Source organism: Ascaphus truei, chromosome 5, assembly GCF_040206685.1.
Source record: "Ascaphus truei isolate aAscTru1 chromosome 5, aAscTru1.hap1, whole genome shotgun sequence".
Classification (NCBI taxonomy): Eukaryota; Metazoa; Chordata; class Amphibia; order Anura; family Ascaphidae; genus Ascaphus; species Ascaphus truei.
Window position 1 is genome coordinate 40,354,261 of NC_134487.1, and position 12,034 is coordinate 40,366,294.

The 12,034-nt window shown below is 43.0% G+C and overlaps 1 protein-coding gene across 1 annotated transcript in view; it reads right to left on the bottom strand.

Annotated features, from left to right (window-relative positions):
* The window catches only part of COG5 (component of oligomeric golgi complex 5), a 457,324-nt gene that overhangs the window by 110,938 nt on the left and 334,352 nt on the right, over positions 1-12,034 (bottom strand). Inside the window, exon 14 of the mRNA XM_075599712.1 lies at positions 11,846-11,945. Within this exon, the coding sequence (XP_075455827.1) occupies positions 11,846-11,945 (100 nt within the window). The remainder of the gene's footprint in view (positions 1-11,845; positions 11,946-12,034) is intronic.

Genomic DNA, 12,034 nt, shown 5'->3' on the forward strand with positions numbered 1-12,034 from the left:
TGTCTGGGGAGCAAGTCAAGCCCCCTGGACTAGGCCAGACCCATTCCCCGTAGGCCCCAGCTAGTTCCCCTACACCGTAGTGGAGTATTGTAGGGCTGGCCAATAGTAAGGGACCTGCTCCTTAGTGTGCGGACAATTCAGCGGAGCAGACGGAACCGCAGCTGAGGATTCCCCAGTACTGATGGAACGGCCGCCCGGACATAAGGTGAGAAGGTGATTGTGTCGGAGGCCCTGCATCGTGGGATCACGAATGCGGCCTGTCTGAGTATACCCAAGTACCCAGGAAGGTACCCACGTGCACCAACACCACACGGGGAGGGTAGCTCTGCCTTCACATATCTCTGGGTGGGATTGTTTTGCTGGACATTGGGTTCTAGGTGCTCTGGTCACCCTCAGAACTTTGGGGGGACAAGTGGGTTGTTGTTACCTACAGGAGATTGTTTGTTTATTGTGTCGGTATTGCATTGCGGGGAGTACTATGGGATCATAGTAAAGTTTGTTGTATATACATTGGCTGGATTGTGGTTATTTGAGGTACAGCCGCGGCCGCTTTTATTTTAACACTTCTCGGTTAAGACAACTCGCGATCGCCAACCTGAGTTTCTAGACGGTATTGCAGTATTGCAGACAACGCTAAAAAAGCGAGTGCTAACATAACGAAAACCGCTCGGAAAAATAAGATAACAGAGTGCGTCTGGCCACGGTTATCAGAGCGGCGCAGTTTCTGCTGATTTAGAATAAAGGGTGTCGCATCTGTATACTGTCACGGTAGACAAGAACTTTTAACACCAAAATACCCGGATCCTTTGATAGAGCAAAGTAAGAGATAAAATAAATTGTGATTTATTTACAGAATGAACACACACACATTAGTTTACAATTACAACGAAAATACACTTACTGGAACAGGGTAAAAGGAAATATCTTGTTTCCAAAACAAGAGGTTGCAAAACAAAGTCTCTAGGAGCAATTTCCCAGGAGCGGGAGTTGCTCGCGAAAAGAGCCTGAAACAGTCCTCGGTCAGCAGCGCAACTTGCCACTGCTGTTTTACTCTGCCGGAGCTGCCTCTTTCGTTCTGTTCCCGTAGTATTGGATCTTGGAACCTTAGTTCTTACGAACTCTTGAAGCTTAGCTGAATCTTTTTTACGATGTTACCAATCTATTACAGCATGATAAATCTTAGGTGAATCTGTTACAGCATGATGACTCTCATTCCTGATGGGCTGCACGGGTTCTTATAGGGTTAACATTCCTATACTTAACTAATGCAGCCTATCTCTCCGTGGGAATATTTCCGTCCCCCTATCACGGAGTTGCCAATACTTTGCAAACCTGAGAGAGGGGGTTTCTTATTCTGCTCTGGGCACGTGCAAACATTGCTCCTTTGCCGCTTAGCATATGAGACCCTGCCCCTCTTACCTGGCGCCGCTCAGTCTGGGCAGGGTGACATCTTGCCAGGATGGCTTATTGAAGTTCTCTTCCCCTACCAGGCAAGCTAACAAATGGTTTAACACTTCCATATCCTGGATTGCCTTTGAAGCTTAGAGGGCGAAGTAGCCACTCTGTCTCCCATGCAAATAGTTTTTTACCCATACTGAACATTACTTGAACTTAAAAACATATAACTCTCGCCACCTTATACCTGGTGGGAAATACACTGAACCCCAAACTGGGTCCTGGGGTTTGTGGGCATATACCGGAGTACCGTGAATGTGATTAATTCCCCTGCTGGTCTTACTATTCTGGTCTGTGCCTAAGCAGGGAGATTTGGCGGTGAGCTGCAAACTGCTTTCTAGAGAGGATTTTATCCGGTGGTCTGTGTTCCTCATGTCCTCAGGAATCTGGGGGGTTTCCTGAGTACATGTTTCGGGGTAACCCGCAACACTGGCCCCCTTCTCCCCAAACACACCCTGACAACATTTTACCGTAAAATCACCCCTGAAACTCACACCCTGCACATCTCCGCTGGTTGGCACTCCTGGAACAGTAAAAACACATACATCTTTATTACAAATGCAGTTACATGCCATGATTGGGTTGAAGAGCTGACAGTCACAATTCCCCCATATGGCTCAGGGGCACCCAGTCGAGCATAATTCCTTTATTATTGGCCTGGGTACCCCTTCACCGTCACATATACCCAATAGGTATACCTGTTCCCATGAGGGGCTATCCCTCCAATGCTGGGATCCTCATGGGTGGAGGCACTGCGCCCGTGACCCCAGACTCACCCAAGTGCGGAGGCTCAGGCATCTTGTAAGCCTAACTGGTTTGCACTATAACACCCGAACGAATCAGATTCCATGATCCTGGAGGCCAGTCCAACTCGATCCTCCCATGAAGCTTTGACATTTATGGCCGAAGACCCAGCAATTGTCAATGCCAGACCTTTGATTTCAGTGACTACTTAATCTGGAGTCACCAAATATCTTGACCTCTGTTATACTCCACATGCAGAAGGTGGGAGTATTGCCTGTTCTTTTCATTACGCTTCAAAATTTAATGGCAATCTAGTAAACAAGACATTTGAGAAGGAGCTATTATCTTGCTTAAAGAGAAACCAGTTGAGCGAAATGAGTGGCCAATGGGTCTCAGACCATTCCTAGTGCGGATGGAAAGGTCTGTAATGTTGATGTAAAGACAACTAAACATGGGACTGCGAGAATGTTTATCAGGCTCATTACAGAGACCATCTTTCTAATGTCTCATCTGGACTCTAGAAAATTGGACCCCTTAACCAAGGAAGGACTGGGACTGTAAAGACTTGGGATATCACCACCTGGGTGTTCCAACTGCTATTTGTAGGTCCCACTATCTTCAATGGCGCCCTGAAGAGACATCAAGGAGCCCTACACCATCCTTGATTGGCGCACCTGTTCAGCTAAAAGGACTTTAGAGACCCAGTGTTACTGGCCAGCACCACAGAGTAAATATGGACTTACAGTTAATATTTCACGGTATGTTTATTATATGTTCCAGATATGTCATTTATAGTGGTATCTATCAATACCTGACGAGGAGTGTACTGTCTCCATCTCTGTGTTTTTGCTCCTGCTGTTGATTTGTAACTCTTCGCTTCAGTTCCTCCCCTTCTCTGTTACTGTGTATCTCTGTACCTATTACGAGGCATCGGCACTGTCGGTGCCCATACTGACGCTCCGACGACCCTCTTGTTTTATGGCAAACTTTTCCTCACTTCCGCCCACACTGAAGCAACAGTGGCCCTCTTGTTTACTAGCGTGTTGCCTATAAAAAGGGCAAGACTTCCTCCAGGAAGCTGCCAGAGCCTGGTTTCAGTTTTGTTCCTGTTAGACTCCAGCGTTCTTGTTTGTTTGAACCCTGCCTTGATCCCAGCCTGTGACCCCGACTACTCTATGCTCAATTCAGGACTCTGTCTCATGGTTCAAGTCGGTGATTTAATATCCTATCTCAGCCCTGCGGCTCGCTTCCTGTCTTGTCACGAGCATCGTTATAGTATCAGAGCGGTCTTTCTGCCTGTTGCTATCAGCAATTTCTCATTCCCCCTCCCCTGGGATTTTGTGTGTGTCTCTTCCTTCTTCTTGGGAGTGCTTTCTGTTTCTCCCTCATGGTCAGTGCTGCAAGCGGAATACTTTCTGCTCTGGCAGTCTGTGGCCTTGTCTCATCCCCTGCTCTCATAGGGATAGGGATATCATTGTTTTTTTTTAGAAGTCTCCTGATCTTGTGTATTTTGGAACGTTTTCACTTCATTTTTGTTTGTTCCTGTAAATAAAGTTAAAGTTAAATCAGAGATTCAAAGAAAATTTCATCTTTGGATTAAAGAAGGGGCTGACTTTAGCTGCATGTCAAAGCTTACAGAGACCCAAGAAGCCTAAAGCAGAACAAAGAGAATTGTCCAAAAAATCATGATACTGGCACAGTTAATCTCTACCCTGCAAAGCTTAACATCCTCAGGTAGAAGGAAAAGTGATCTACACACAGGGGCTTATTTAATAAACTGCAATAGTGCCAATCGGGGGAACTAATCGGCACTATCACAGTTTAATGAGTAACCACTTTAGTCCTATTGATTTAGTACTGGGTATAGAAACATGATCACCTGAGGCCAAATCCTCAACATCTTGGCCATTCTTTTCACACACACATTGCAAAAAAGCAAAAGAGCCCACCAAGGTGGTATTGCGGCATTTAGCTGATGATGTCACAATGACCAACACTCATTAAAATCAATCTAAGCACCTGGGAGTAAGTTGAAGGTCACAGTTGGTGACTTGTTGTAAAATTAACTGTTTAAATAATTCCAAATCCTAGATATGTGTTGTGGACATGTTAATACTTGATTGTATAAAAATGTCCAGAAACTGGAACTGTCTTGTTTAAGTGTCTCACACTAATACAGGTAGACCTCCCTATCCAACGTCTCACTTTACGACGAATGGCATATCCAACGCTTTACAATGCAACCCTATGGGCTGTTTTCCGACGCCTGAATGCGTTGTCCGACGCTCACCGCCACCGATTAACATGGGACTCACTTTACAACGATTTCACTATCCAACACTGTGACGGTGAGGGGGTAACCAAGCTCACAATAAAGGTTAAGCCCGCCTGGTTACCTCTGATTCATGTATTGGGGTTCGGGAGTGTCAGCTCTGGAGCCCAGTAACTGTCAATGCATTTCTGTAAATTATGCGACAAAGAATTTTTGTGTTTTTACCTTTCTAGGTGTGCCAGCAAGCAGAGATTGCTAGGCTCTGAGTTTCATTTTTTTTTTTTTACTAAGAACGCCTTGTCAGAATGTGTCTAGCTAGCCAGGTTCCAGAGTTGCTGCATAACCCAAAAATGTACCCGGGAATTAGGCCGGATTCTCTGATACAGTACATTGAGACACATTGCTCCAGCAAAATCCCCCCTAGAAAACGCTTGCGCGACTCACCGCTACGATTCCCTGCTTCAGCACAGACCAGAAAGGTAAATGGGGCATAGGGATGTGTGCTGTCCCTAGAATGGTAAAGGGGTACCTAGTTTAAGAGGGGATGCCCAGTTAATGCCCAGGTCACACAGAATCCGGTATAGGGCTTCTGTGGGTACTCCAACCATACATAAGGTTGCACGGAATTTTAAAAGTCTAAGTCCGGTATAGTGTGTGGGGAATATGGCTAGTAGGAAAAAAAGTGCAGATTCTTATTCTATTCCCCATAACTATATGACTTAGAAAAGCATGAAGTATATATTTTATTAAACGTTGTTTAAAGTGTATATATGCTTGTGCACGGTATTATGAGCTGGGTTTTTCCGGACCGATGTTCTGGGTGAGTCACTGGGCTACCAAGTTGGTGCCACTGTGTCTACCCAGACATCGGACATGAAAGCCTCAAAGGATGTCAGAAGTGTGAAGAGGATTTGGGCAAGAGGTTTAGGCTGAGCACCCATGTCCTGGGATGAATGGCAAGTCCTTGGACTACCAGTTGCCTTCCCAGCGGGTGGTTTCTGCATACCAAGTGGCTGAGGTGCCAGGTTGGTACATGCCCTTGGTAGATGCCGAAGATCCGCTTACCCGGCTTCCATAGACTGGCATCGCTCTGATTGGCTGGTAGGAAATTTCCCACACTCTGATAGGCTGTAGTATTTCATGAATGAAGTCTGAAATACTATAAGAAACCCTCAGCCAATCCGGAGATGAGATTCTAAGCGCCAGAACATCAGCGGGAAATTTGAATGTATGAAAAGATGCTCTTGGAGAAATAGCAGCGAGCCAGCTTCAGAAATTTCAGGTCGACTCAGTTTTCGAGGGCCAAGTTCTGAGAATTGAACATAGCGGTGGCGTCAGGGACTTCATGCCGATTTGAGTTCCAGGACATTTCGGGACAAGTCCCGGTCAACCCAAAGACTTTGTTTTACGTTCTATTTCACCTAGGAAAGTTTAGTTTTGTAGCCCAGACCCCCAGTAAGTGTGTCTTTCTTACGTATTTTGTGTCCCATTTTGTGTACGCCTATTTTAAGTGAATAAATGACAATTTGTTTTACTAACTTGTTTTGCTGAGTGAATGATCCCGGTAAAAAGGTGTAAATTACCTGGTCTCCCGTGACAAACGCTATTTCCAGAACGGATTCTGTTATATAACCGAAGACTGCCTGTACCTTTCCTGTGTATCCAATACGGCAGCTTTCCTTAAGGTGTTGCTAATCGTGTAACCCTATTTTGCTTTATCATAGATGCATAATCTTATGCCAAGAAGGCTACGGTCGCTAAGAGGTAGACGTTTCATGTAATATTTAACCTAGAAAGTACAGTTATGCACTCAGGGTAATGCCTCAGTCATGGACAGGTCCTATTATTTGAACTCTGTTTAATACACGGAAAAATTGACACCTGTCACATATCAGTGTTTTCCTTTCCAGATTTTCCTGTAAGCAAAGACCACATAGCTAACAGGTTAGGAAAGGGAAAAAGCAGGTCAAATATTAATCAGGGCTTCATGGGTGGGTTAAACACAAAGCTGATGTAACTAGCCACATTTCAAGTTTATTTCTAATGCAAAGTTCATCATTTTGTAAGAACTTGTTGCTGGTTTGCACACATTTGCCTGAAAAAATGATGCAACTTTGCAGCAGAAATTGGCTGAGCACGTTTGGCATGGAAGTCCCGACCAGAGGAAAATGACACAATGTAGAAATCATTCACCTGTACTGTCACATTAAATTGATATGACTGCGGGGAAATACAGTGGTTTGTAGACGTATTCACCCCCTACCAATATTGACACATTTTGTTGAATTAAAAAAAAATAATGTATGCACAGTTTTTCAAACAAACTTTTTTTTAATTCTAAGCTACAAAGTGGTTAAATTGAACACTGGTATACGAGGAGGTTAAATGTTAGCAAAGGAAATAAATGTACAAAATGAAATGTACTGGTTGCTTAAGTGTTCAGCCCCATAAGTCATTAAAGCTCCAGTTCAAGCTCCCGTTTTTTTTTAGGTTTTTTTTTTTACTTCAATAGTTTCATATGGGCAATCTCTACTTACCTGAAGAACTGCATAGCTGCAGGTCAATTCGTTCTCCGTCTATTGATCGGCAAAGTTTGGCGACATCTTTAAATATGGGAATGTAAATGGTTGCTATAGCAACAAGCATGCTTTTAAAAATAGAATACAAGAAAATTGGTCTTTCAAAGTTGTTTTTTTTAAAACAGAAAATGCTAAAAGTATTTTTTCTTACTACAGAACTGATTTATTAAAAAAACACACATGCAGGATATTGCTCGAACTGCAGCTTTAATTAGTAGAAGCACCCTTTTCAGCAATTACTGCTTAGAGTCTTTTTGAATAGTTCTCTACAAGTTTTGCATAGTAGGATGGAGACATTTTTGCACATTCTTCACGGGAAAAATGATCTAGTTCTGATAGGTTTGTTGGGGATTGTCGATGGACTGCAATCTTCAAGTCTCACCATAAATGTTCCACTGGATTCAAGTCAGGACTTTGACTGGGCCACTCAAGAACATTCATTCTCTTCTTCAACCACTACAGTGTGGCTTTGTCCTGCTGAAATGTGAATTTCTTCCCTAGTTTCAGAGTCTTGGCTGACTCAAAAAGGTTTTCCTCAAGGCTTTGCCTGCACTTTGCCCTATCCATTCTCCCCTCTATACGGACAAACTTCCCGGTCCCTGCTGAAGAGAAGCATGCCTATAAACTGATGTTGCCACAACCATTCTTGACAGTTGGGATAGTCTTGACTGGTTGATGTGCAGTGCTGGGCTCGTCTGACCACAAAACCTTTTTGCATGTCTGCAGTACCATCTATATGCTTTTTCGCAAACTCCACATGTGATTTATGATCAGTCTTTTTGAGTAATGGCTTCTTTCTTGCCACCCGTCCAGACAGGCCAGCTTTGTGTAGAGACCGGCTTATTGTTGATGTGCGAACACTGACTCCAATCTTAGACGCAGAACTTTGAAGCAAACATTGACCTTGAGAGATCTGCAGTGACATCCCGAACCAGTTTCCTGCTTGCCCGGCTACTCAGTTTGCTCGGGCGACCTGATCTGGGTAGTGTCTGGGTGGTATTACGCATCTTCCACTGCTTAATGATGGACGTCACTGTGCCGAGAGGGACAATCAGCACCTTTGAAATGTTCTTGTACCGAAAGCTCCTTGGTCTTCATGGTTGATTTGCTGGATAACTATGCCAGCTGCAGCTTGAAAGTCTTTATACACCCTAGGGAAATTATCTACAAGTTAAACCCCTTTGATTACACACAGGCTGAAACAACTTCCCTAATTTTGTAACCTTTCAAACAATTTATTTACACCTGAGCTGATTTAGGGCTGCAGTAGCAAAGGGGTTGAATACTTATGCAACCGAGACTAATTTTATTTTATTTATTTATAAAATATTTTACCAGGAAGTAATACATTGAGAGTTACCTCTCGTTTTCAAGTATGTCCTGGGCACAGAGTTAAGACAAATAGTTACATAAATTAACAGGGTATACATTATATACAAGACAATGCATGCACAGTTAAAGAAAATATATATTATGGGCGTATGAAACAGTTACAGACCAGATTAAAATGTGAGACAGCCTTAGATTTGAAAGAACTTAAACTGGTGGTGGATGTGAGAGTCTCTGGTAGGTTGTTCCAGATAATATGTTTTTATCTGTAAATCTTACTTCTTTAGATTGTATATGCATTTTCTAACTTTATCATTTTGAACCAGTTTTTGTAGATTGCACATGTAAAGTCTAATTTGAGAGTGTCGTGGAGTACACTCTGGTGCAAACACAATAGGAAAAAGTTGCAGGGGGCAAATACTTCTGCAAACCACTATATGTGAAGGATAACAGACAGGTTTAGATGTTTTTTGCAAATGTTACAGTGATAAAAATTTAAGGTTGAAATCTACTCCAAGCCTATATGAGTATAACTTATATAATGTAAATATATTAACCCAAGCCCATAATTTTTTTTTTTAAATAAAAAAAAAAAAATGGTGATCAATGCGAACTGCTGCTTTAAGTCTCATTCATGAAACAGGAGTTTTTTCTTTGAATTCTGAGCAAATTTAGGATTTATGCTGACTATCACATTTCACTACAGAAATAAGATCAGTGGAGGTACAGTGAGCGCTTACAGTAGGTACATTTTAATCCCATTTAATAGACTACACACAATTCATAGCCATTGGTTCATGCCTAGCTATGCTGAGTATACCTGTAATATCAACCAGTGGTTCTCATGCACTGCTAAACCAAACCGCAACGAGCTTTTACTCAGTCACAGCTAAACAGCACAAGATAAAAAAACAAAACAAAATCAATTCCATAGCGTCTGACACAGTTCGCGGCCCGAAGAGCAGAGTAACACTGGGGTAAGCAAATATTTATCTATTAGCCCGTCGTCCAAAAGTAAATTATTCCAAAATCAAATCATCATACTCAATTGCAATAGAAACAAATAATAAAATCCTTTCCTTTTAACCCGTTAGTTGCCAGCGGCAGCTGCAGGCCTCTCTGGCAGAGAAAGTTAATCCTAGGTTTGAGGAAGTGACTGAATGACCAGAGATACCATGAAGTACAGAGAAAGCGTGTATTTCTATGTGCTTGTTACTATCCAAGTTGCATAATTAGGTGCTTTTATCTAAGGCCAGGTTGATGGCCTCACCACCACCTCAAATCGGGTTTTGTTTTGCCTTCTAGTCCCTGTCCTGCGTCCCTAAGGCCCGGGCCATAGAGGTGTGGGGAGCGGAGGCGCGCTAACGCTGAGGCTCGCCTGCTTCAGTCAGCGCAATTGCACGGACTTGCAGGCGAGCCAGCGTGCGCGAAGGGAGCCGGGGGGAGGTGGTTGGAGGCGGGGCAGTGATGTCGCTGGGCCAATCGCCCGCGACGCACTGACGTCAATGTCACGGCGCCGTGACATTGACGCTGCTGTGCAGTGATTGGAGGTTTTCAGCCGACAGCGCGCTGAAAAACAGCTTGGCGCTCGGCTGAAACCTCCAACGCCTCAACACGCCTGCGGACGCTCGCGTGAGCCCCCTCTCAAGGCATCCTCATTGAGGATGCAGGGGCTCAGCGCGGAGCGTCCGCACGCCTCAGCACGGCTGGTCTATCTATGGACGCAGCCTTACATGCTACACACATGGAAAACTCCTCCTGTTGCTATGTGGAGCATACAGGCATACCCCGGTTTAAGTACACTCACTTTAAGTACACTCGCGAGTAAGTACATATCGCCCAATAGGCAAACGGCAGCTCGCGCATGCGCCTGTCAGCACGTCCTGAACAGCAATACCGGCTCCCTACCTGTACCGAAGCTGTGCGCAAGCGGGGAGACTATAGAGCCTGTTACAAATGCATTATTTACATCAGTTATGCCCGTATAATGACGATTGCAGTAGAGTACATGCATCGATAAGTGGGGAAAAGGTAGTGCTTCACTTTAAGTACATTTTCGTTTTACATACATGCTCCGGTCCCGTTGCGTACGTTAATGTGGGGTATAGCTATACTGTACAATGCAATGACTTGGAGACTTTGCTGGACATGAAGGAGCATTTAAAAAAAAAAAAAACATTATTGGATAGACTTTTGCATTAAATGAGACGTTAATTCAGAGCACAAGAAGCATTACTTTCTATTCAAAATAGCCATTTTTTACTGTCCCGAAAAGGGAAACAAATACTACCCAATAATCTTTGCACAGCATTAAAAAAAAAATGTATGAACCTCTGAAGGAGATATCAAAAACATGTTTTAAGGCAAAAAAAATCTGTCTTTAAAATAAAGCACTGCGGTAGCAAATGGCGGCTCTGTTGGGCACTTGGCAACAGGAAGGTACTGTATGGAAGTTGAAGATCTGGTGCTGGTTTAGGAGGGATGAGAATCCGCAACCATATCAAAGTTATCATAGGAACAGCAAGTCTTGTCGCACAAAGAGGGATCCTACAGAAGTCAGCGGGACGTCATCAATATTGATTTATTGACTGATGTTACAGTGACAGAAGCACATTTCGGGATAGCCAACTGGCAGCTGACGAAGGGTTATCCCGAAACGTTGTGCTTCTGTCACTGTAACACCACTCTGTCTAAATAAATCAAAATTAATAATGTCCCGCGGACTTCTCTGGAATCTCTCTGCGTGCGGATTGCTGTGCCTACTTAAAATAAAGCATCACCGATAACACTTTTGAATTAGGATAAAGCAGACCAAAATATGAACTTGCACTTCCACATACTGGAACCATACCTTCCTCATACCGCTACATAAATATAAAAAGAGAAACCCAGAGCAAACCAAAAATGCAGAAATTGGCATTAATGGTTCCCTAAATCATTTTTTGTGTTAAGATTTTATGGCACACATTAAAACTCCCTTGGATGAAGATGGTAAAATATTCAGCTAAAAGAATACTCTAGCCCATTTAAAGCTCAGTCTGAGCATAATAAAAATACACACAAAATCGAAATGATAATAAATGTTCATTCATTTGCATAGGAGGGGAACAAAATGATGTTCTAGTAAAGTAGGAAGCCTGAAAGATAAGTACTGAATTTCAAAGTCATGATCATTTGAGTGCATAAAATACAACAAAATTTAGAACGAATCGGAAAACTGGAGTCTCTGAGATGCTTCACTTAACTTCCACATCAAAAGTGGTGGGGTGGTGTATACAGGTGCGATATATCATTAAGTCACATGTGTAATCTCAACAACATCTGACTTTAAACATGAAACATGTACAAACTTTACCCCAGGTACGATTCTCAGAGGGTGAAGAGTTTAGGAGGTTGCATTGTTCCATAACAAGTGTAAATTAGAGCCTGCTTGAAGCGCTAAAAGGAATGACAGGAAATTACTTACAAGTTGCTCTGATTTGACACCATACAGCTGTATTGTCTTGGCCACATTTTTGGAGACGGCTATGCAGAGATTTGGATCCACAGCAGCCACATTCAGCTCACTAAAAAGAAACGAACAATCAAAACAATTCTCATTATAATTACTATATATTACATTGTAACAATGTAATTACATATTATACTTTTCTTC